Source organism: Otolemur garnettii, unplaced genomic scaffold (assembly GCF_000181295.1).
Source record: "Otolemur garnettii isolate 467f Iridium unplaced genomic scaffold, OtoGar3 scaffold00106, whole genome shotgun sequence".
NCBI classification, from domain to species: Eukaryota; Metazoa; Chordata; class Mammalia; order Primates; family Galagidae; genus Otolemur; species Otolemur garnettii.
This window is the reverse complement of record NW_003852501.1, coordinates 6,008,799-6,035,869: the sequence shown is the minus strand read 5'-3', so window position 1 is coordinate 6,035,869 and position 27,071 is coordinate 6,008,799. Positions and strand designations below refer to the sequence as shown.

Here is a 27,071-nt window from a genome sequence, read left to right as displayed (position 1 = left end):
CCTTTTAAAATGTGACTATTAGAAAAGTCTAAATTACATGTGACTAACACTAGATTTCTATGGGACAAAGCTGCCTAAAAAGTAAGTAATAAAATTATACCTTCCAATAACTTCTGAAGGCTGGATCTCATGACATGAATATTTTCAATCCCAACAAACTGAAATCTAATATTAGAATAGTTGTCTTCATTTTCATAACCTTTTCCAGCCGCTCTGTTGGCCATTGCATTTAGCTAAAATGAAAAATTATAGACATTTAGAGACAAATTACTTTTCTCTTTTAAATTAACTTACCAGAATGTCATGAAAACACTAAATAAGTCATATTTTAGCTAGGACAGAGTTTAAAGGACTGAGTAAGCTACCATTTTTCTTTCTTTCTTTTTTTTTTTAAGCTCAGCTATCTTTTTTATAGATAAGCTATCATTTTTAATACGCAGAAATGTCACGTTATTAACAGTAAAGAAAGGATAAAGTAGTATGATTGTTATATAATAGAAAGGTCCAGACAAGAAGTTCCCACAAGTTCATGAAACTAATTCATTTACACTTTTAGTCACTTTTCCATAAGCTTATAATATTTCAAAATTAAAAATAAATATCTCCTATCCAAATCCTAAACAATTCAGAGATAAGCAGAGCTGGGGAGCTTTTCTTTTACATAATGAATCTACAAGATCCATTTCAGAACAAGCCTAGAACTTGTGATCATTCAGATCACTCAAATTATTTAAAACATAAATAAAACATTATTTCTATGTTTTAAATAACTCTTAATTTACTCGCATTAATCTCATTTTCTTCATTATCTTTTGTGAATCTGCATAATGATGAGAATTACTTCTAAGATGGCTACCATTCCTTTCACAGAGCTGCCTGATCATTCAGAAAGCCACAAGGACCCTGAATGTCAGATCCGAAATATGTTTCCAATTACCTGAGGTCATCTATATAAGAGATTACTGCAGGCCCATATATCATATAATATGGCATATAATCTGCTATACTGTGCTAAAAATAAACTGGTCTCTAGGGAGAAAACAGACTGCCATAGACCCATGGTCTTTACTTACATATAAAAAGTCAAAATGTTATCAGAAGTTCCCTAAGGATTTGGCATGCTTAATTCCTTCAGACTAGAATTTCATACAGTACATTACTACAATTTGCTAAAAATTCTTATGAACTTGGATGAAACGGAATCTAAATCAGAAGAAAAAGTAGCCTTTCATTCAGTTAAGTGGGGCCCAGATTGGTAACTAGTACAGTTAAATTTTATCTACTGACTCACTGGTTATTCAGCACCTAAAGCAGAATTTACAGTTAGATATTAAAAACACTTCCTCATTATTAGGATCTGCTTTTAAGTTTAACTAGTAAAGCAATCAAAGAAAAACATATATTTTATGTATAGAAGATAATTGTACAAATAAAAGCTATTGCGTCCTGAGAAACGAAACACCATTGGACCCCATCTTCACCAGGTCTCACGTTACAATTGCCTCTTATATCTAATATTACCAAAAAAAGAGTTCTAATCCACTAATCAACTCAGATTATACAAGGAAGCAGAACAAAATTTTCTCATAGGAGATATCACCAACACTCTTAACTCCTAAGAAAATAAAAGATTATCAAGTTATTTCTATGTTTTAAAAAATTCTTAATTTACTCAAGATTAACCTCATTTTCATTATCTTTTGTGAGTCTGCATAACGATGAGAATTACTGCTAAAACAGCTACCATTCCTTTCACAAAGCTGCCTAAAATTGCTTGTTTTATATCGCTCACTCGCTTTTTCTCATCGCTTTCTCTTATTTTCTCATCATTCCAGATTTTTGAAGAAATCCTCACTACAATTCTGCCAATGTCCTTTTGTGTAGCCCACCAGCTCTGCATGCGATGCTATAATAAAAATTAAAAGGAATGTTAGCTGTTACCATGGAGAATTTTCATTACTTTAGTTTTAGGACCCTAAATGAATTGGTAGTTAACTGTGTTAGGAAAAAGGGATTCTGGTATTTATCCCAATGACAAAAATTTATCCCTATGCCACAGATGCTCTACTTCAATGTTTCCTAGGTTAACTCACTACCGGTTTTATTTTTTTGAACATTTCAAATCAACGTCCACTATTTTAACATGAAGTGTTTTGCCAATTAAAAATTCTACCAAAAAGAGTAATAAGGATTTACAATTTTTCACAACACATATAATTTAGTGTTTCTTCAAAACAACATAGGACTTATATTTTGTGACATGGATATATTGGGAGAAAAAAGACAAAGACTAATAAGAGTTCTCAACATAAAATTCAACTTTCCTAAATTTTTATATATATCAAAAGACATAAGAAATTACCTCCTGGATTACTGGGAAATTGATCTTCTAAGTTGGTATCTTTTAAATAAAGGATTGAATTCCTTAGTATCATTAGCCTCAGTTTATTTAAAAATAGGATTTGAATATTTAAATATGGGCAAATTTGTTAACTCCCACTAATTAATGTAATAAAGATGATTAAACTAACAAACTGTATGGTATTTACGATACATACTTTGGGCCTGGTGTCCATGACATACATATAGCGATTGACTGGATTGGCTTTACTGATGGCTTGAAGCAAGTGTTCGTCCTCCAGGCACCTGGCACTGAATCCTGACAATGGTTGACTACATCGACAAATGGCAGCCTAATTTTAAAAAAGACAGAAAACAGATTATGCCAAGATCTCTAAAACATGCCTTTAAAAATGCTTAAAAGAAAAAAATTAAAGTGATATAATCCAATACATGTATGTCAATTAGAAGACACAAACTTTGAAATCCTCTTTACTATTTCAAAATCCTAAATTTTCCCAATATTTTCTTCTTCTAAGAAAAGTCAGTGACTCCTTATCCAGTTTGAAGAAAAACTTAGGTTGATTCTCTATCAAGTAACCTACTGTTAAAATACCTGCATTATATGCTTTATTTAAATTATAGGATATTTTCAACTCAAGTTCAAGTAAGGGCTTAATTAACATAATACATAAGAACTGTTAAGTGATAACACTTCAATTTTTATTTTCCAAAGGCTTTCAAAACTCTAACTACAAAGTAATCTTTATTACAAAAGGAGACATAAAATTAGAAAAATGAGCTTTAATTCAAATTTGAGTTAAAACATAAGTCAATCTAAGACAGAAAAAAATCTGTAAGTAGTAAATGCTTTATTGTTATTCAAAGTCCTAAGAAAGGTTGAAAAGATTTAGACTCACATATTAATAATTTTTGCCAATGAAAAAAGTAAATATAAATTCACACATTTCTATATTTTAAATTCACACATATACTTCCTTGTTTTTGTTAAATTGGGCATTGAATATCTATTTTCAGCTCAGCTTTACAGTAAACAATGTATACAAACATTGGGGTGTCAACAGAGCCCATAACCAAGTAACCTCCCTATGACTTATAGAAAGCAGATGAGAAACCTGTTAACTCTTACCCTCTGCTCCCTTCCAAAACCCAAGTAAGGTTCTAACAAAGTAAGTTAAAATGTATAAAACCACAAGGACAAAGAGAATGAGAAAAAACACAAAAACAGGTATGTCAATAAAATTTGGGGAAAAGAAAGCAGATGGGTAGATGCCCACATTTGCTCCATCCCACATCCTTGCATCTTCCTTCACTGCTCTTAACACTGTTTAAAATATACATGTTGAATGTGTGGCCATTTGATATCAGCTCCATGAGGACAAAAAAGTATGAGTATTGGCTGTGTTCAAAACCACATCAGCAGAAATTAGTAATGTGCCCCTCATGTCTTCGAATTAATCAATTCCTGGAGGGTCTCCTCTGTTCCAGCACAGTAGTGTTCTGCCAGTTCAGCTCTTCCTGCAGAGGTATTTCACCCTAAGTGTGTCCTCTATGCCAGGGTAACTGGTGACATCAGTGCTAATGTCTCTGCACACTGTGTCATAGTGGAATCCAGGAAAAGGGGAGCAGCAGCAAGGCACTCAACAGGCCTGAGTTTGAACCTTGCCTCAGACCTTAAGTGGCCCCCTGGGCATGTTACTTAAATTCTCTCAACCCGTATACTTAACCATGAACCTGTCAAATTCTGGACAAAAGACTAATAGTATCTTCACATTAAGACTCTTGAGAGTTAATTGTGAATAAAGCATTTGGAACAATTAGTTAGCATCCACAATCAATATTAACTCTAATGATTGCCCAGTCATTTATTGTCATTTATATACTTCCATTTAAAAGTGTATCTTATCAAAATTAAAAAATTTAAAAAAAAAAAGAAAGCAGATGGGCAACTAACAAGCAGGGCAAAGAAAACTGCCAACCCCTTTAAGTCAATTACAAAATATTGTGTAGCAAAACCCTAGGCACACTCAGGAACTGGTACTTCCAAAGGTAGGGACAAAGGCATGAGACTGGAAGCAAGAGAAATGGTTGAATGTCAGTGTAAGGCCTAGCTAAGACTCAAGCATCTTCCCACACCAAAGACAAAAGTTTATTCTATAAAGAGGATGAACCAAGACCCTGGTAATAGACACACCTGTGGGTGGGGATAAAGCCCTATACCCCTCCAAACCCAGGATTCTTAAGGAAAGCCTACTAACAAGGTTTTATGAGATCCTTCCATCACTCTTCTCACATGTGGATCATAGCCAGACTTACTATATACAATGGGACCAAAATTAGAGGATTCATCTCTAAGGAAACCAATTTATACAACAAATAGAATTCAAAGATAAAAACCTTTTGTGCACATGAGCTTCTAGAAATAGCTTAAATATGAAAAGTCAGAACGTGAAAGACCAAAAAAATATGGTTTTATACATTTTAACTTTATTAGACCCTTACTTAGATTTTGGAAGGGAGCACCGGTAAAAGCTAAGAGTTTAATTAGAAAAGCTTCTGATCTGCCTTCTATAACTAAGTGATAGGGAGATTGCCTAGTTATGGCCTCTGTTGACATACCTATGTTTGTATACATTATTTGTTGAAAAGCTGGGCTGAAAATGGATATTCAATGCCCACTATAAAAAGGTCTTAATAAGATAATCCTGGTTTTCTTCTGTTATTTTATTAAATGTTCATGGTTTTAGTTTGTATGTAAATTTAAATACAGAAACATGCAAATTTATATTTATTTTTTTAAAAAGTCTTCAACCTCAGCCAGGTGTGGTAACTCTTGCCTATAATCCTAGTACTCAAGGAGGCCAAGGTGGGTGGATTGCCTGAGCACAGAAGTTCGAGACCAGTCTAAGGGTGAGACCCTATCTCTACTAAAACTAGAAAAAGTAGCTGGGTATCATGCTATCAGCACAGCACATGCTTGTAGTTCTAGCTACTAGGGAGGCTGAGGCAAGAGGACTGCTTGAGCCTGAGAGCAAGAGTTTGAGGTTGCTGTGAGCTATGACCCCATAGTACTCAACATGGGGCGATGAGTGAGACTCTGTCTCCAAAAAAGGGGAGGGGGAGGTCCTTAGAGAACTAAAACATCACATCCAGTAAAACTGTCTAAAAAGATCAGAAATAGGAAAGAGCTCTTGCATGTTAAAAATATGACAACAAAAATAAAGAATCAAAAACAAAAACTGGAGATAAGGTTCAGGAAATCTTTAAAAAAAAAAAAAAAACAGAAAAGAGGTGAAAAAGGGGGAGAAAGTTAAAAAAAAGGAGGTCTATTCTATGAAGCCCAATTGTCAAATAAGAAAAGTTAAAAAAAATAATCAGGCTGGTATGTTAGCTCATGCCCATAATCCCAACACTTTGAGAGGCAGAGACAAGAGGATTACTTGAAGCCAGGAGTCTGAGACCAGCCTGGACAACATAGCCAAACATCATTCTCTACAAAAAAATTTTTAAAGAGAAAGCCAGAGATAATGGTGCTCATCTGTAGTCCTAGCTACTAGGGAGACTGAGGTAGGAAAATCACTTGAGCCAAGACTTAAAGCTGCAGTGATCACACCACTGTACTCTAGCCTAGGCAACAGAGCAAGACTCTGTCTCAAAAATAAATAAATAAATAAATAAAAGAAAGAACATTAACAGAAGAGGAAGATATACAGACACAAATTCCCCAAACTGCAACCTGAGTTTCTAAATAAAATTTTAAGAGATATACCAAGGAATATTGCTGTGCAATTTCAGAACACTGGGGAAAAAGATGATTCTAAAAGTTCCCAGAGAAAAAAATTAGATTGCAAAGGATTAGGAGTCAGAAATGGCATAGAACTCGCGACATATAAGCAAAGTGATTTGTCCTCTCTGAACTTCAGTTTCCCATTTGAAAGTTACAGGTAATTAGTAAAGTCTATCTTACATAGTTACAAAGACATGCATACAAACTATTTAATATTCAGTATCTCCTGCCCTTCTGTTAGTAGGCTACAAAGTAAGTTTTACTGTAAAAAAGCAACCATGTTACAACATCTCACTATAAAGATGCCTCTTCTACCTCTTCGTGTGGCAAAATCCTTTTTATTTGAGCTACTATTAAAACGGAAACCTGAAATGCCCTTGGCTCTGTCCCTTCTCTCAGTAGTTTTCTTATCAAAACTATCCAGTTTCCCCAAATACAAGAAGGATCAAAAGAGAACGAAAGGAAAAGAAGAACCACCTATCTGTTCACTAATCCTATTATTTTTAAGTCATTATTGGAAAGGAGGGACAGAAGATGATAACAAGAATTAGGAAAATTTCTGTATTTCAATATAGTCATGCTTTAAAACACTCGTGTCCCAAAGTGGGGCAGTAGGGACTGACCCCATCAATGTTTTGTTTTTGTTATGTTCTATTGTCTCACATAAACAAATATACAAACATAACACTGGTGGGGTCAGTCCCAGACTCCCCACCTTTGGGATGTAATTGTTAAAATTTCAAGAACGTTAACTGAACAAAAAGCCAGGACTTCTCTATTACTAACCTTTTAATGTATACAAATGTTCTTTTAGATGCTTAAACCTGAAAGAGGAGTTATATTATACTTATAAATTTAAAAGAAAGCTTCCTACCTCCTTATCTTGATGATAGTAGGAAAGAACTGGGAATCTCCCCTTGCTCCGGAACTTGGAACTACCAACAATTATTGGCTTGCTTGCTATCCGGGGAACATAAAGTTCTCTGGGATAAGTTTCACAAATCTGTAAATACCAAATAAAATATAATCACTCTATTCATAGTTAAAAACCACCTTTAAAAACCTCTAGGCCTTCTTACATGCAGGAATAGCACACAGCAGTACACAGCTTGTTACTCTGACACTCTGGTGCTAACATCTTCTTAATTTCTTCAAAAGGTTACGTTACCTTGTATTCTCGGTTGGCATCAGACAACTGCCAGTGTGTATTTGGCAATCCCATCCTCTCATATTCCTCAGCAAGATCAATGAGCTGCCAGCCTTGTAGTTGTTCTGAATCATTTTGTTTGGGATTATAAGAAAACGCATAGAGATCTTCATATTTTGCTATATGAAAATAGGAATGTCAATAAAATTTTTTATGGTATGTTAATAAAATTTTTTGTATTTCTTAACACAAAATTTAAAATGTTAAAATGTAATTTCTAAGACATCATATACTATCAGCTATGCGCTGCAGCTCGTGCCTGAATCCTAGCACTCAGGAAGGCTGAGGTTTGAGGTAAAGAGTTGGAAACAATGAGCAAGAGACCCCATTTCTACTAAAAATAGGGAAATTCACTGCATCAAAGCTGGTGCCTATAGGCCCAGCTACCCAAGAGGCTGAGGTAAGAGGATCGCTTGAGCCCAGGAGTCTGAGGCCACAGTGAGCTACAATGATATCACTGCATTTACCTACGGTGACAAAGAAAAACTCAAAAAAGGACCTAATATACTACAAATAAAGTAATTTTTCTTCATTTTTGTTTTAAAATCTTCAAAGACATGGCCAATATATGAACATATTTGAACTTAACATTTTCTGAGTTCTTTAATGCAAATGATTATACCTTAAGGTACATATATATTGATCTAAGATTTGATATATGGCATCAGCAAAAGTTAAGGTAATAAACAATATAGTTAGACTCATGTTAAATCTTCTATCGCATATTTCTTTTTCTTAAAAGTAAAATTTTAAAGACAAATAGGTACTCAGCACTTTTCCTAAATGAGACATAAAATGGAAAGACTAAGGCTGTAATGAAAAACTCAAGAAGGCATATAGAACACAGAATTGCATTATACACTTCTACAGGAGTGCTGATCAAAAACAGCAAGTGTTCCATGGAGTCCAGGAAACACTACTGAGCAATGATCAGCCCTGGTGTCACACAGCTATCTTTACTAAAAGCTCTAGCTTAGCTTGGGACAAGAGGATGTTACAGGCTCTACAGGAGAGAAGAGCAAACACAGACCTGCTCCTAGACTGCAGGCTGCAATCCAGGCTGCTCAACAGAAAACCAATTCAGTTTATAATTCAAGTCACGTTGGGGAAGAAAGCTCCCACATCCCCAGGATGTAAGCAGTGCTAAGATTCTTCCTGAGGGCTTACATTCCTCTCAACCTTACCTCTGCTATCGACACACTTTAAATACGTTAATGTAAACCAATGGTTTCTTAAGTCTGTACTATTCAGACAACATTCTGACAATTCAGATCAGTAGTTTCTAATTATTTCTAGACCAATTTGGGGAGAAGAGTACACAAGAACCTGAATGTCAAAGTGATGTGAGGTATAAAATAACAATAATGAGACATTAAATAAAGTATCTTGAATAACCCATCTCAAATTGACCACGTACGCTTTGCTTTCTAAGAATAATACCTTGTTGTTTTTTTTTTTTTGGTTTTTTTTTTATTTTTTTTCTTTTTAAAAAGGGGAAAGCGCGAATGCAGTCCCCCACTACCACAAATTATGCAGTCGAGTTTCCCACATTTGGGGAAATCGCAGGGGTCAGCACATCCGGAGTGCAATGGATAAGCCTCGCCCTGGGAAAACCCCCTTCGTCATCATGGTATCTCCCCTGCCAGGTAAGTATATAATACCTTGTTTTGACAGCTGCAGCAAAGAGTTGTAAATATCATGGCAATCTCTTTCTCTGGGAACGATGAAATGCACAATTCTGAAGTTCTTGCACTGAATCACAAGCGGGCATCCTGTAGTAGTCAAAGCAAGTTTCTCTACTGAGGCAATATGGTGGTGCAAAATCTACAGCATAAAAAACAGTCAAGTCATCAATACAGAAAGCACTAAGTATTCTAGAGTATGTGTTAGAAATGCACTCCTTAAATAAAGTTGCCAACGCTATATACTACTCACTCAAACTACAAATTTTTAAATGACTGAATGCCCAACTCAGAAATATGAGTGTCACTCCGCTCCCTCCTCCATCACTCCACACCCTCAACAGAGAATTAGACCCCAAGAACTGCAACTCCTAAATCTCTGTAACCTGTGCACTTCTTTCCATCTCTACTGTCACTTCCAGAGCTGCAATGTCCCCACTGAACTACTATAAATAAACAGCTCCATATCTACTTTTGGCCCCTCTGATCCATTTTCTGCAAGATAGTAAAGTGAACACTCAAAAGCAACCTACAAATAAGTAATCTGGTTATTTCTCACTTTCTCTAGCCTCATTTCAAGTCTCTCCTCCATCACTAACTATGCTCTAGTGACATTTGCCCTCTTTTTGTCCTTCAAATGTGCCAAGCTCCTTTATACGTGCTGAACTGCTCCCACTAACTAGTACACTGTCATTCTAACACTTCACCTAGGAACTTCTAGTCCAGTGGTTCTCAACCTTCCTAATGCTGTGACCCTTTAATACAGTTTCTGTGAGTCGCAACCCACAGGTTAAGAACCGCTGTTCTAGTCATATTTCCAGTCTCTGCTTACAATTCATAATATTAGTTGGGGGTGGTGGATGCATGCCTGTAGTCCCTACTTAAGAGGCTGAGGCAGGAGGATCACTTGAGGAATGAGCGTTTAAGGCCATCTTGAGTTATATAGCAAGACCCTGTCTCTCAAAAACAAACAACAAAGCCTCATAATATAAAAAGTATACCTTGACATGCCCCATAACCCTTCCCATGTAGGTTAATCCCCTTTATTTTCTCATTGCATATCAAACTACACTTTTCCTCCAGAGCACTTTTACATGAGTAATTAGTTGTATGGTCAATGTCTATTTCTCCAGGTAGGCTGTGGGCACTTCAAAGAAGCAAGCTCAGCCTATTTCATCTCCAGCACCTAACAGAGTACCTGAAGCATTATAATTGCCCTCCTCCATCAAAAAATCTTGCAAATGTTATATGTCAAATGCATTACAAATTCCAACTTTAATTCTTTTGAATGATTGAAAGTCCAAGCTAGAAATATGAATGTCATCCTTGACACCTCCTTCATCGTAAGATATGTTTACTGAACAAATAGATCAAAACTCCCACTACAAACTCAATACTGGATGATATTTTAAACATGATTGTCATTCTCACCTTCTACTGGTAATACTGTGTTTGCTACTAAAATGTCTACTTTGTCTTAATACTATTCCCATTAATTTAAAATATTTATAGAAAACTTTTCTGGAGAACAAATGTGTGCTATATATGACAAAGAAATAAAACCCAGAACCCACAAAATCAATAAAAGACAAAGAATCCAACAGAAAAAGAAAAGAAAACCCAAGGATCAAAACATCTGGAAAATGTAACTTCTTTGTATCAGCCAATGAATATTACAATTGCACATCTACAAGATAGGCAAAAAATTTTAAGTTGATACCAGCGTTGCTGAGGACACAGAACAACATGTAACCCTCCACTGAGGATAATAACTTGGAACGACATTTTGAAGAGATGACAAAGTAAGGTTAAATATATAATGTGCTTACCCAAGACCCAATAATTTTACTCCCAGGCAAATATCCCAGAGAAACTCTGGCACGTATATAGGAACAAACATATATAAGACATTTGCATATGTAAATTTTCACATATACCTAAAAGTATACTTGAGTACATATAAAAGTATACTTAAAAATGTATTACATACATTTTATATACATATATAAGATGTTGGTATATGCATACGTATATTACATTTATACTACTAAAAAAAAATTAGGCATCTTAGTTGCAATTTGGTATAAAAATACTGTGTACCAAACAATCAACCTATTAACACATACATATATTACTTACATTTATTAAAATTAAAAGGAACAAATAAGTATTTTAGAATCATTTATGAGATGAAAAGAGCCTGGGATTCTATAGAAGAATTTAACACTATGCATGGTATCACTGATTTACTAGAAGTGAGGGCAGAAGTGGTTTGGTTACAGGAAAAATTTTTGGTTGAGACAGGTAACCAGTAATTAAAACTTTTGTTGCACATGTTCACAATAAAACACAGCAACAGACCAAGTCCGTTATTATCAATGTGATAAACAGTACAGCTGTGGTCCTCCTTACCCAGGTTTCTTTTTGATGAGCGTCTATAAATAATAGATGTGTGGCTGTAAGATACAGTGTTCCTGTTAAGGACTTATTGCCGGTACTGAATCGGTCCAGTACTTTTACTTGTTCAACCTAAAAGAAAAAAAGATGTTATTTCTCACTTCAAAAACAGTGTAAATTTATTTCTGTTATCCCAGAACTTATTATATATGCACCCATTTTTTATTTTTCCTGTCTTCTGTCTAAAAAACATAAGAGCTTATTTAATTCTCAGTGTTAAATTTCATATATAAGCCACAAACAATACAGATATTATTTATAGCTATAAATGTAGCCAGTAGAGAAAAAACTATTTTTAAAAAGCAGTAATACATACATCAAGGGGGAGAGAGAAAGAGGTATGTGGTAGAAAAAAGCAGTAACATTTTTCATACCGAGTCAATCAATACTGAAGTTGAAAAATCAAGTAGTAAGAATTTAAGGTTATTATCTAGAGTTCTAAAAGTCACCTACTAGAAAAATTAAACCAGGAACCGGATAAATCAGGCGTCCTCAAACTATGGCCTGCGGGCCACATGCAGCCCGCCAAGGACATTTATCCAGCCTGCCAGTGTTTTTGCTGCCACTGCCTGTCCTACTTAGCAGCCAACTCATCCCTGGGCCCGTAGTCCGGCCCTCCAATGGTCTGAGGGACAGTGAACTGGCCTCCTATTTAAAAAGTTTGAGGACCCCTGACTGATAAATGATTGCAAACTCCAACTTAGTCTCTATATTCTCCTCAGCAGCCCAAACCAGGACAATAACTGTTTTGTGCACAGCTCTGGGCTTTTGCTCACACTGTTCTCCTCCCTTAAGTGGGCTCTTCTGCTGAGCTAGTGCTAAGCATTCTTCACGGCTCACTGATGCCCTGTCTTCCCAGAAAATTAATTCATTACTTATGTCTTGGCTTCATATTCCTTTCTAGCTTGGAATTTCCTGGTATAGATTCTGTTCCTATACTGCTTCTACCTCCTTTGATGCCTGAGGCAGTGAGGTACATAGTATGTCTTTATCGATACTAGTAGACACACACACACCTACACACACAGTTGCCACTGGAGTGGAAGGTGGGATTAGGGTTGAACAGGAATGTGCAGGAGACTACTGCTTTGAAATTTAGTGCTTCTCACCTTCTGGGGGAAAAAAAAAGTACCACTACCAACTTAAAAACTTTTAATTTCTACATGAGAAGAAAACACAATTAAATTCAAGAACCAGGAAGGTGGGCATGGGAGGTTGGTACGTTCCCACCTATTGGGTATAACGTAGGGGTATATGGAACACTTCCTGGGTGAAGGACACAACTTCAACTCAGACTTTGGACTTTGCCTCATAAAATGTAAATAATGTAACCTAATTGTATGTACTCTCATATTAACCTGAAGTTTAAAAAAAACAATTAAAAAAAAACCCAATTTACAGGTATAGCAGCATATTATAGAACAGCGGTTCTCAATCTGTGGGTTGCGACTCACAGGAACTGTATTAAAGGGCCACGGCATTAGGAAGGTTGAGAACCACTATTAGAGAAGATAGTTCTTTACATTGTCGATGTCTACACATCTAGCCGTTATCTCACGAATTCTATACTTTTCTCCCACATATTTTTTCCTTTCCATTACTAATGAAGAACAGAATGCCCCATTATGAAATTATGATTTCCAAAGTAATTAAGCATCAACCACCACTCCCTTCCCCAATCCCATAAACTTATTTTCATGAAGTGATTTTGCTTATAACAGCACTTATTCAAATAGTTAATATTTACCAGCCTGACCAAGAGTGAGACACTGTCTTTACTAAAAATAGAAAAACTAGCCTGGCATTGTGGCCTCTATAGTCCTAGCTACTAGGGAAGCTGATACAAGAGGATCATGGAAGCCCAAGAGATTGAGTTTGCTGTGAGTTATGATGATGATGCAGTGGGCTGCATACTACCCAGGGCAACAAAGTGAGAGTTTGTCTCCAAAAATAAAATAAAATAAAATAAAATATATATATACATGTATATATATATCAATACACACACAGTTAAAATTTATTTTTATTTATTTATTTATTTATTTATTTATTTTTTTTTTTTGAAGCAGAGCCTCAAGCTGTCCCCCTGGGTAGAGTGCCGTGGCATCAGACCTCAACCCCACCTCCAACTCCTGGGCTCAAGCGAGTCTCTTGCCTCTGCCTCCCAAGTAGCTGGGACCACAGGCGCCCACCACAACGCCCGACTATTTTTGGGTTGCAGCCATCATTATTGTTTGGTGGGCCCGGGCTGGATTCGAACCCCCCACCTTAGGTGTATGTCGCTGGTACCTTAGCCACTTGAGCCACAGGCGCCAAGCCTTAAAATTTAAATATAAAATTTAAAAACTTGTTTTTGATACAAAATGTTATTTGCACAGGTAAGACAAATTCAATTTTAACACTTTCCTCTGGAAACTTAAGAGATACGTATATGATCTAATTTAAACAGCTAAGGTCTGATAGTTGATTTACATACAAAAACTGTCTGATCGTTACACATTGTTCTTTTAAAAAATAGGAAGGCTTACCAATCACAAACATGAAAAGAGATTTCTTATGGAGGTCAACATTTATTTCATTGTTTAGGACCATTTCTTCTTTAAATAAAAATCTGTCTTCATTATACCATTATACACTGAATCAAAACTTAAATTTAAACATCTTTTAAGACAAATGGGATCAACTATTGTCTACTTTTCTTCGTTTTGCCACTCTTGGCTAGGAAGGGCAAAGACTTTGTGCAGGCACACTTGTAAGAAACTGAGGCAGAATCCCATGAGGCCAGGTTAGTTGCGGGCCTAACATGACCAAGGCTTTGGCTGGAATAGCATTTCCAGACTGCGTTAAGGACTTAAGGTTGACTTTATAAGGCCTATGAAAGGCTTTTGAGAAGTCCAGCCTGAGAATTCCTTATAAAAGGCTCCAGCAAAAACTACCTGACTTAAGGCCTACATGGGAACAGAGGTTTGCACACGAATTCTTGTATGCCCAAGAAGTTTCTCTATGCTTTGCTTAAGGATTTGAAGTAACTGCCTCCAAATGGCATGGTCAATAGAACAGATATTCAAATCATGTTTCCCCGTAGCCTCAGGCTTCATCAGATAAGAACAAAGAAAGTAATAACTGACAACCTGTTCTTCATTAAGTTATGTTAAACTGGGTTATGTTGAAAAGATTATGCTTAAAGGTGTATGTTGGGTAGATTATCAGATTACCAGGGAGGAGCTACTTATAGAGTGGGGTGGTCATATGATGTTTAAATGGATTAATGAAGTCATTGATTTCCAATGCACATGTGCAGAGGGATTATAATGAGTATTTATGAGGTCATTGCTGTATAGTGCGCATGCACAAGATTGCCTATAAAAACCAACAGCAAATAAAGAAAGCTCGCCATTTTGCCTGAGCGAGCAGATGGTCACCTTTATTTAAAACACAATTTCAATAAGCGTGCTTATTCTTTACAATATCGCTTTTCCGTGAGACCCTTACGGCAACATTTCCCATAGGAGAAAACAGAAAGTGTCCACAGTTTATCAATGGTCTCTTCTGTCGCAATCATTCAAGGGATTTATTTATTTATTTATTTTCTTGTTTTTGAGACAGAGCCTCAAGCTGTCCCCCTGGGTAGAGTGCTATGGCTTCACTGCTCACAGCAACCTCCAACTCCTGGGCTCAAGCGAGTCTCCTGCCTCAGCCTGCCAAGTAGCTGGGACCACAGGCGCCCGCCACAACGCCCGACTATTTTTTGGTTGCAACCATTATTGTTGTTTGGCGGCCCTGGGCTGGATTCGAACCTGCCACCTTAGGTGTATGTGGCTGGCGCCTTAGCCGCTTGAGCCACAGGCGCCGAGCCCATTCAAGGGATTTATTAACGAAGAGTCTTCTTTATTCCATTATGCTATTCCTCTGTTCTCTCTGATGCCTTTTCCCTACATGGTGGGTGAATACTAGATATTTATTTATTCAGTAATTCATGAATAAGTGAGTACCAAACTAAAAACAAGGAGACAAGCTACTAGTAGGAGAACAGGTATAGTTCAGCTTTGTTTCTGTGAAGACTTTCAGTGAAAGTCTATCCCTACCCCAACACCCAATTAGGACAAAATCACTCTTCCTCTGAACCTGTATAGTAGTCACAGTTCTTTCTGGCTGCCTCTCCTGTCAAGATGGCAAAATTGGCTTGAAAATGCTCTTTCTAACGCTTTAAGCCTATTTCCTGATCCCTCTTAGTTTTACAGCCAAAACTGTCTAGAATTCCCTTTGTTAGTCTTTAATTTTGGTCAGCTACATACAAGCTTTAAAGCCCAGCTAGCTATTCATCTGAAACATCTCCAAATCTTTGTGAAAGTACAAATCCCAAGCCTTACTTCTACTCCATTCAGTCATCTGAGGAGATGGAGGCCAAGAATCTGTATTTTTAAAATCACTGCTCATTCCTATACAACTGATATTTCTTCTAACTTCAACTCCAAATTAATGCCTCTTGCTCTTAACTTACAGGATGCCAAATTCCTTCTCTACCTTTAGGCTCATTTCCTGAACATTTAAGGCCCCAGCTTGTCTAGTTCTCCCACTTTTTAAAGGAGCTTACTGCAATTGTGACCCTAACATGAACACACACACACTTATCTTTGAAAAACATGTAGATAAATACACAGAATCAGGAAAGATGGTATACTAATTCACTCAACACAAATTTACTGGCTAGCAACTGAAGGCCAATCTGTCTGGGTCTCATTTTTCATCTCTCAAATAAGAAGAATCTCTTCTTCAGAGGGCTATAGGAAGGTTGGATAATAAATGTTAGATACTTTGCCCTTGTTTGCACAAATAAATGTTTACAAAAATTACCACAGTTAGTAATCTAGTATGCTAGGTTGAGTCCTGGCAAACCTGTGTCAAGCTACTATCCAGTTAAGTTTGAATGGAGAAAGGAAGAAGGATGGACATGGAGTTTAAAAAGCAAATTCCATATTCTAATGTGCTCTATAATTAAAAACTACTGCTTTTCTCATATAAATATTGAAAGCAAAGATAAAGGCTCAGCACCTGTGGCTCAAGTGGCTAAGGTGCCAGCCACATACACCTAAGGTGGCAGGTTCGAATCCAACCCAGGCCCACCAAACAACAATGATGGCTGCAACCAAAAAATAGCCAGGTGTTGTGGCAGGTGCCTTTTTTCCTATCTACTTTTTATATTGAGGCAAGAGACTCGCTTGAGCCCAGTAGTTGGAGGTTGCTGTGAGCTGTGATGCCAGGGCACTCTACCCAGGGGGACAGCTTGAGGCTCTGTCTCAAAAAAAAAAAAAAAAAAAAAAAAGAAAGCAAAGATAAAACAAGATTTTCTTCACTAGTGGAAATACAGAGACAACACAGAATTCTCAATAAAGGAGACGTAACATATTTCAAGAGAAGAGGCATAACATCTAATGAAAAAGAAATGTGTTCAGGCAGAGAATTCATGCTATAAATAAAAAGATACAAACAGCAAAGTAGTCCATGACCAGATACAGTTTATAAAGATCACTACAGTGTCAATGTGGAAAAATGCTGAGTTGGGAAGGGTAACCAAGTAAAAGGCTAATGAAGCCTAATGAAGTCACGCTAGGGGTGAATGGGAGAGAGACTAGGATCTGAGAGAGAGACGAAGCCCATCTTAGAGCAATAATGAAAATGATGAGAGAAGGAAGAAAGGAGAAATAAAGGTTTCTTACAGATTTTAAGCTTTTCAGAAAATAGAAAAGAAAAAGTCTGAGAGAAAAGCAAGTATATCTTAAATATAATAAATTGAAGATTATTCATTACCTTATCAAATTCAAACTCATATTAAGATCAAGAAAATGTAATAGTAGAAAACCATTACTTATAACTGTGTCAATAAGACAACCTCTTTATGGAAGTGACAATGAAATTAATCTGCAATTATTCCAAAACATATATTTAGTTCTTTAGCTAAAGTTATGGAGGAAATAAAAAGCATTTCTGAGAAAATACACTGATTATTCTATCTCTGTGGCATATCCACCCCCCCCAAAGGGCAAACAAGTATTTTTCTTTGTTAAAATCATTGGTATACAAATTTTAAACTACAGACTAAGTAAATTTCTAAAAACCAGCTCCTTAGGTGGCACCTGTTGCTCAGTGGGTAGGGCACCAGCCACCAGCCACATATACTGAGACTGGCAGGTTAGAACCCAGCCTGGGCCAGCTAAAACAACAATGGCAACTGCAACAAAAAAAATAGCCAGGTGTTGTAGCAGGCACCTGTAGTCCCAGCTACTTGGGAGGCTGAGGTAAGAGAATCGCCTCAGTCCAACAGTCTGAGGTTGCTGTGAGCTATGATGCCACAGCATTCTACCCAGGGTGACAGCTTAAGACTCTGTCTCAAAAAAGAAAAACAAACAACAAAAAACCCCAGCTCCTTCTTTATATTTCTCCTTTTTATCAAAGAACCAAAAGTACTTTACAGATACTGTTTCTGTCAGATATTTAGAAAATAACTACAGCTCTTTTAGGTCACAATTACTGAGGCACTCCCAAAATAATGTTAGGATATTTAAATTATAGGTATCACCACAGGCAAAAAGTAAATAGGAAAGGGGAAAAAAGACTTTGGGGAAAAAAACAGACAAAAAAAAAAAAATGGAGCAAGAAAGGAATTGGAGAGTATCACTAGTGAGACATGGTAAATGCCTGACACACATTAATTAAGTTTGTGAACTTCCCACATGCACTTACTTTGGCAGCACTATATAAACAGTTCAGTAAGGCTTCATAACCTTGGTATATCAGTATCTCACAGCTGAGTTCATGTGGATGTGTGACAGTGTCTTGCCGAGTGGCATTCATTATTGTTGTTGCATGTTTTCGTGTGTCATTGCATGAAGATTGGAGCTTGAATTAGAGCAACGAGAAAACATTAAATTTCTTATTAAACTTGGCAAAAGAGGAAGTAAGGGACACGTAGTTCAAGTTTATAGGGATAATGCCATGAAGAAAATGGCAGTGTACAAATATATTAAATGTTCTTCTGAGGGGAGAAACTGATGAAGAGAGGGTCAGGGAAGCCAGTAAGGAGCAGAGCCAATGAAAACATTGCACAAGTTCATTAAATTGTGCATCTAAATTGTCAGCTGACTGTGAGAAGGCACAGCACATGGAGTAACATCAACAGAGAAACAGGAAAATGTTGGCATGAGAAAGGTACGTACAAAAATGGTCCTGAAGGAGCTCACTAATGAACAAAAGCAACGGAGAGTCAGTTTACCAAGACCTTTTGGAGAGGCAAGATGATGTTTTGGGCCATGTTATAACTGGTGGTAAAACATGGGCGTACCAATATAACCCCAAAACAAAGGGTCAAAGTGCACAATGGAAGTCAGTCAATTCTCCATGACCAAAAAAGTTCCGTCAATCCAAAACAAGAGTAAGAACAATGTTGTTAACCTTTTTTAATGCTAGAGGGATTATTCATTATGACTTTGTGCCAACTGACAGTTAACCAAGTTTACTATCTAGAAGTGCTAAAAAGGCTGCGTGAAAAAGCTGGAAAAAACAACCTGAACTTTTTGCCAACTCATGACTCTTGCATCACAACAATGCATCAGTTCACATGGCACTGTCTGTGAGGGAGTTTTTAGCCAGTAAACAAATAATTGTATTGGAACACCCTCCCTACATATCTGATCTGGCCCCCAATGACTTTCTTCCTTGAAAGGAAGACATTTTAATGACATTCAGGACATCACAGGTAATATAACAACAGCTCTGATGGCCAGACCAGAAAAAGAGTTCCAAACTTGATTTGGAGGGTAGGTTAGGTACTGGTGTTGGTGCATAGTTTCTCAAAGGGAGTGTGTCAATAATGATATTCAGCAATGAGGTATGTAGCCCCTTTTTAAAGGTAAGTTCATGAACTTAATTGTCAGACCTTAAATTTACATGATTTGTTGCCAACTATGGGCCTACACCAGAAGTTCCTAATGGTCTATGGAGAAGTTCAAATTTCAGGTAATTACAAAGTTGGAGCTGGAAAACGTAGAAATCCCATATACACAGAATCGCATTCAGAAAATTAAGACACCTATTTATTCCCACAAATGAAAAGTAGCCTATGGGACAGAAAGGAAGCAATGTCCTTCTTTAATCAGACTTCTGTGACCAACAGAACACTTACTCTACATCTACATGGCAATGGATGCTGTGGCTACTGAAGCAGAAGATGCACTGCCACTCCTTCTCTGGCTTGCTCTGCTCCTTCCCACAGCCAGGCAGTCCTTTGGGACTCTTAGAATCATTATTCCTCATTGATATCCTGCCAAAAATTAGCTTTCAGGCTGGGTGTGGTGGATCATTCCTGTAATCTTAGTACTCAGGGAGGACAAGGAGGGATGATGGCTTGAGCTCAGGAGTTTGAGACCAGTCTAATCAAGACTGAGACCCCATCCCTACTAAAAATAGAAAAATTAGCTAGGCACAATGTCGTGAGCCTCTAGTGCCAGATACATGGGAGGGTGAGGCAGGAGAATCACTTCAGTCTAGGAGTTTGAGGTCACTGTGATCTATGATAATGCCACTGCACTCTAGCCAGGATGACAGCGTGGACTCTGCCTCAAAAAAAAAAAAAAATGCACTTTCTAAAAAAAAAAAGTGTATTAATTTTTCCTTCAGGAAGTGGAAGGTAAGTATCCCAGTTTCTAGAATAATCTCTCACTGCATAAATCATCAAGTGAAACATTCATGGAACTCTTAGGTTGGGAGTAACATCAGATCATAAATCAGAGGGCATTTTTTTCAGTTCAGTTTTTCTGGTTCTTACTAAGCAGGCATAACCTACAAAGGGGTTTTGCCCCTGCTACTCCTCTTTGGGGACCCCCAGGCCCTTGCCCCCATGGCAGGATGCCTCACTCGCTTACGAGTTTCAGGTCTGTACTCAAGAGTCACCTTCTCAGCAAGGACTTCTTGAACTACAGATTTACAACTGCCCTCCCTCACTTCCCCCCAACCACTCTACAGAGCCCTTGCTTCCTTTATTTTTATCCATAGCATTTACCACCATCTAATATTCTACACATTGGACTTAATATTTTTGTTTATTGTGTCTTCTCCAACTAGAAAATTTCATAAGGGCAGGAATTTTTGTCTAACTTGTCCATCGCCATTTCCCTAGTGCCCAGAATAGTGCCTGGCCCCAAGAAGAGGAAGCAGAGGGGAAAGAAGAAGGCCCAGAGAAGCAAATTAGAATAGGGAAGCCTGTTCCCTTCCCATTTCATCCTATCCGAGCCCTTCCAGTTTGATCCAAACTACTCTTTCTCATTAGTTTGTCCCTTTTTAAGCATTCCCTGGACTCTAGCCTTTGCACTCTTCTCTGCAGAGTCTTAATATATTCTTCTCACATAAACACATCCAAATTTCTCTCATCCAGAAATCTGAATGGTTATCTAAACACAGATAATGTCCAAATATACTTCCTGGTGCCAGACCTTTTCCTACACTCTGGATCCTCATAAGACAGCTAGCTACTAGAAAAAAAATCTGATCACTTAAGTTTCTCTCAACCAACCCTTCCTCTCCATTACCTACTCACACTGCCCCACCTGACTACTCAAACTCAAATCTCTTGAGTAGATCATTATTCTGTGAGGTGGGAGAATACAGTGGTTGAGAGAATAGGCCTGGTAACAGAAAGACCTGGATTCAAGGTCCCAGCTCCCACCTCTTCCTTAGTAGAGCAGAGTGAGCCCCAGGACTTGTTATTTTATTTAATCTCTGAAATTTCAGTTTCCTCACCTATAAAATGGGATAACATTAGTGATGAAGTAGCACTTTACTTGGGGAAAAGTGTTCAGGTACTCCTCAAAATCTAATGGCTCTTATTTCAAAGACAATTTAATTAATATCAGTTTTATTCTTGATCCATTCTTAGTTTTATATGTCCTTCCCTCTGTATACTTGTACACACTCATGTATGATGCATTCTAATGACTAAACAGGGGAGTGAGCTAAAGAAGAAATTGGGCATTACTTTTGGAATAACTCAATTTGATTTCTGGTAGGATCACATTTTTATGGGACGTTTCATTCTTTAACAAACTCCAGGAAGCAGCTTTTCATTTATAGCTTTAAAAAAAATTCTTCCATTCCATTCTGTAAAGTTCCATACACAGACAGCACAGTATCATTCAACATCAATATATGATGTCAGCTAGAGTTCTGGAGCCTGGCAGGGAAAGGAGAAAGACTGCATAAAAAAGGATGGCCTCTGCATATTTCTCATTGTTTCTTGGCAGGACTAACTCATTACAGCAAAATTAGAGCTCAAAGTGATAGGCAGTAGCTATGTAGTTCATAAGTATAGCTTGCAAATGTTCTTTCAGAAATTCAAATTCAGGGACTTGACATCTTTCTTAATGCTACACAGTTAGTAAACCAAATGCGACTAAGACAAGAAGATATCTCTGTTCCTCAATTTTAGAACTAATTAGTACTTAGTTGAAATATTACTCTGGTAATATCCCTGGTTAAAACCCCTGGTTAATAAGCAGTAAATAAAAGATAGGCAAGGCGGCTCACGTGTGTAATACTAGCACGCTGGGAGGCAAGGCAAGTGCATCGCTTGAGCTCACAAGTTCAAGACTCGCCTGAGCAGGAGTGAGACCCCTGTCTCTACTAAAAATAGAAAAACTGAGGCAAGATGATCGCTCAAGCCCAAGAGTTTGAGGTTGCAATGAGTTATGATGCCACAGCACTCTACCCAGGAAAACAAAGTAAGACTCTGTCTTGAAAAAATTTTAAAACAAAGCAGTAAATAATGATCCTAAACATTATAAAAAACAGTATACGTAAATATCATTTACTTCTGACAAGAGGCTTAGGGAAGAAAAAGTCCTTAAAATTACTATTAGCATTTATTTTTGAATTAATATTACATACAAATTTAAAAATTAGGTTAAAACTAGAGAGGCACTGGAAAAAGCATACATAGTTAGACAAACTAAATTTAAATGTACTTTAAACCCAAACTTCACCCCTCTTGAGCTAACTGATCAGGTTACTCAAAACTGTCTAGGGCTATTTCTTCTTTATCTATAAATGGAAATAATAATACCCAACCAACAGGGTTTTTTAAGACATTAATACTGTACAACAATGTATAAGTGAACTGTGTAATACTATATTGAGATGGGTGACAGCAGCTTCATCACCCCCGTAAGATGGATACCGCCCACCATTGGCTTGCACCAGGGGATACGGCCCCGCCACCCGGCTTGCACCAGGATAAAAGATAAAAGGACAAAAGATGAGACTACCATAATTCTGAAATGATGACAGGCACCATTACTCTTAGATTGGTCCAGATTGGGCAGGAACAGAACAAGATAAGAACTAATGGGCCAAGTACTGTCATGATGAGAGTTAACAAGCTAAGTGCTATGACAAATTGTTTTACTTGTTCACTAATTGCCAGATCTGCTTGATGTGTTGCCAAATCTGCTTTACGTGACCTTTATGTTACCTATCTGTTAATCCATTAAATTGCAATGTTCACTTCTGTAAAAGGGGTCATCATGATCCCACGCTTGCTTTTTGCTTGTTTTGCCAACTTTTAGCCCACCTGTTTGTCCCTTGGCCAACTTTCAGACTATAACAACCCCAACTTCAGACCCCTCAATGCTCTCTCACTTAGGCTGCCTCAGACTTTGCTGAGACAGCCCCGTGGTAAATAAAAGACTCCTTTTGAACTTCTAATTTGAGTAGGTGGTCCTTATCTCACCCTATAACAGTATAAATGAACATATTTGTGAAATTATACATATACATATTATGAAGTTACAAAAATATTGTATGATTGTTTATATGATAGTTTCCAATAAATGGAATTACTTTTCAAATATAACTTTCTGAACAGAGAACAAATCACTGAACAGTCATATTTATGTATATTTACTTGATCAATTCTTTTTTTTTTTGGCCGGGGCTGGGTTTGAACCTGCCACCTCTGGCATATGGGACCGGCGCCCTACCCTTTTGAGCCATAGGCACCACGCCTACTTGATCAATTCTTGATCTACTGACTTAACTATATAAGGTTCAAAATAGCTAATAAACCAAAAGTCATTCATTTTTGATTCTGAAATACTTATAATTATTTTTGCAGCAAATTGACTATGTCTAGGTGAAAATGAGAAAAAAAGGTTGGTTATGTTCAAATCAACCTTTTAAGAATAAGTTATCTTCCCAATAGATTAATATTTTAAGAAAATGTTACCATCCATACAATTATCAGAATATATATGAGATCCATGTCTACCTTGCTATTGTATATCCAGTGTCTATACAGTGTCTGGCACATAATAGATACCTAGCAAATATTTAATTGCAGTCTACATACACTACTTCAGATCACTCCAGAGTAGTGGTCCAAAGCAACCCAAAGTAATAAAGGAGCATATTTGAGAAGTAGTTTTAATACTGAATTAGTCAGAAATCTTTCAGTCTTTAAAAAAGCATGAGCCAGTGTAGTGGCTCAGGCCTATAAATCCTAGCTCTTTGGGAGGCTGAGGAAGATGGATTGCTTGAGCTCAGGGGTTCCATATCAACCTAAGCAAGAGGTTGGTCTTTTCTGTCTCTACTAAAAACAGGAAAACTACCTGGACACTGTGGCCAGCACTGAGAGTTCCAGCTACTCAGGAGGCTGAAGCAAAAGAATCATTTGAACCCAAGAGTTTGAGTTTGCTGTGTGCTATGATGCTATGGCACTCTACCGAGGGTGACAGGGTGATACTCTGTCTCAAAATTAAATTAAATCTTTAAAAGGCATAAGAGGGCCTTATTAAACCACCAGCATGGGTCCACTGTGGAAAGCTAAATTTAAATCAGAAATTAAAGAGAAATATCAGACCAAATGCAAATCAACAGTAACAACCTTCAAGATGATAATAAAAAGGGCTACAACCGTACAATAAAAACAAAATAGTTGGCTATTTTACACTGCACATGAACTTTATGAACACCCTGTGTTATTATAAATTGAAGGAGAAAAGCCTTAAAATACCCAAAGGATCCAAATACATGTATTTTCCAAGAGTCTGTTAACTCTTACCATTCACCAAAGAATAGGGTTTGTTCTAGTTGATTAGATTCAGTTCACGTTTACTGGTTTTCAATTGTATGCTATCCACTGTAGCAAGCACAAACAAGATAAATTCTATTAGCGTGTTTGATTTTTTTTTTCTTTGTAGAGACAGAGTCTTACTTTATCGCCCTTAATAGACTGCCGTGGCGTCACACAGCTCACAGCAACCTCCAACTCCTGGGCTTAGGCGCTTGCCTCAGCCTCTGGAGTAGCTGGGACTACAGGCGCCCGCCCCACGCCTGGCTTTTTTTTTTTAATTGCAATTTGGCCGGGGCCACCCTGGATATATGGGGCCTGCACCCCTACTCACTGAACCACAGGCGCTGCCCCATGATTCAGATAAAAAAAAAAAAAGATGCAAAGATGAAGTTCAAACTGGTGCAGAAAGAAGTCATAAGCACACCGCTACTATATAAAACACATCTGGAACCCTGGAACTAGGACAAAAACTTCAATAGACAAAAACCTGCCACCTTTGTGCCTTCTACTAGTCTGGTTATAGGCTTAATCACCCTTATATTTTCAAACTTTGAGTGCCAGCAACTTTACCTTTCTTCTGTTAAAAAAAAGAAAGAAAGAAAGAAAGAAAGATTATTTTATAAAGGGTCAGCTTCTAGCATATTCAATTTTGTCAGGGTACAGTATAGTTAAATACTTTAAAGACACAGATCTCAAATTCTCATTGGAACAATGGAGATAACATTAAGTCTGCCAGGTTCCCCAAACCAGCTGTAACTTTAAGACACGTAGCAATTGACTGACGGTTTTGGCCTGGGGGAAACCCGGAGAGTTAAAGTCAGGGGGGCTTCCCCCTAATTGACAAGTTCCAAAACAATCTTAAAATGCTACTTAGTTCTTCTGGTCCCGACTTATGTTTTTTTCCCTGCCAAAATTGAAGTTTAATTTTAATGTTGGAAAAGTAAGTTGGTAATATTCTGATGTCATTTCCTTAGGTTTTAAAATTTGTAATGTTATAAAATATTCGTACATTCTCAAAGTAAATATCTTTCGCAAATAAGAAATAATGGAATTAAGTTCAATCGAAAACAGTTCCATCCTTTTAAAATATGGGATAACATTTTTCTCTTCTCCGTAACTCCTCTATTGAGCTGACCACTGAATGTAACGCCTCAACTTTGAAGCACAGAGGCGGAAATACCTAATAAATGAATGATATTGAGGCTAGGAAGTCAAGAGTGCTGATCTCGGCTTCTCTAAAACTTCCATCACTTATCTATGACACGGAACAATGAAACGTGAGCAAAGGAAAGCTTACACGACACCGTAATATTAATGTGAAGACCCGCTGGTCTTCCAGTATGAGAAGCAGTGAACAGTTGAAAGCCCCCAAAGAGAAAGCACTTCCAATTTTGCTTTCCCCCCACTCCAGGCGGGGCGGGTGGGGGGGGGGGAGGAAAGAAAGCAAGCTTACAACTAAGAGGGCGTCGACCAATTTTCCCGTACTTACCCTCGAGCACCCCAAGGTACTGAGAAAGAAACCCCGTCCTCTGTAGGTCAGAAGGCCTCCACACCACCCTCGGCCAAAGCTGACCTGCCCTCCCAGATCAGGCCTGGCCAGGCCCCTTCGGTCCGAGGCCAGATCCCCACCCCACCAGTTCCCAGTCCTAGGCAGGCCAGGCGAGCCCTCGTCGCCTCCTGTCTCTGCTGGGTCAGACCGGCCGAGCGGCTAATCGCTCTCCCACACCCGACTACCTTAGTGGTCCGGATGTGCTCCATCCTGCGGAGACGTCTACCGGCAGCCGGCCTCACGGACGTACCATGAGGTTAGAGAAACCTGGCGGTGACAGCCACCCAGAGCCGCGGGAACTTGCTCCCCCGGCCAGCGCCTCGGTCCGTCAGCCCGCCCCCGGTAGCGCTAACCACGCAAGCGCAGCCGCCTGCCGCGGTCTCCTAGAAACACTTCCTCAAACCCGCAGCCGCAGAGGCGACGCGGAACTAGCGGGAAGAGCGTCCGCCAATGGAGAGCGGCATCCTGGTTCGTCCTGGACCGCACAGCGCCTCCAACTGGTGGAGGACTGTCAGCAACCCTCCCACTTCCCCTCCGCCGGCGCCACAACTTCTAAGGCCGAGCTTTGTGGTCCAGCTAGACAAGGACCGGTGGAGCGGAGGCACAGGGCGGTCAGGAAAAGGCCCTTCTCTGCGTGAGAGTGGATCCTGAGTGAGCTGATGGCAGATGAGGGCATGACTGGATATTCTGAAGTTTATCATCATAACGGTGGACAGCACCAAATTTAGTTCGAGCTGCAATTCTACTAAGAATTTATTCTAAGGAAATAATCAGATATGTTTAATGAAGCCTTATTTAAATTCTCCAACACTACGAGAGTAGTTGAGTAAAGTATGATGCTTCATACAGCGTAGCGTTAGCTCTAGCATCCACTAGGACTTATCCTGTAGGGATACTGATACAGGGCAGCG

The 27,071-nt window shown here is 38.1% G+C and overlaps 1 protein-coding gene and 1 non-coding gene across 3 annotated transcripts in view; both read right to left on the bottom strand.

Annotated features, from left to right (window-relative positions):
• The window catches only part of MTMR6 (myotubularin related protein 6), a 37,016-nt gene extending 10,371 nt beyond the window's left edge, over nucleotides 1–26,645 (bottom strand). For both annotated transcript variants that reach the window (XM_003796713.3, XM_023517239.1), the window contains exons 1-7: nucleotides 26,346–26,645; nucleotides 11,450–11,566; nucleotides 9,017–9,179; nucleotides 7,317–7,474; nucleotides 7,023–7,151; nucleotides 2,559–2,693; nucleotides 101–233 (exon numbers count right to left, since the gene is read on the bottom strand). In XM_003796713.3, coding sequence (XP_003796761.1) covers nucleotides 101–233; nucleotides 2,559–2,693; nucleotides 7,023–7,151; nucleotides 7,317–7,474; nucleotides 9,017–9,179; nucleotides 11,450–11,566; nucleotides 26,346–26,369 — 859 coding nt within the window. In that variant the 5' untranslated portion in view covers nucleotides 26,370–26,645. The remainder of the gene's footprint in view (nucleotides 1–100; nucleotides 234–2,558; nucleotides 2,694–7,022; nucleotides 7,152–7,316; nucleotides 7,475–9,016; nucleotides 9,180–11,449; nucleotides 11,567–26,345) is intronic.
• Nucleotides 8,846–9,009, bottom strand: LOC111727453. Its single transcript, XR_002775013.1, has one exon. It is a non-coding gene; the product is annotated as a U1 spliceosomal RNA (small nuclear RNA).
• Nucleotides 26,646–27,071: the final 426 nt, after the last annotated feature.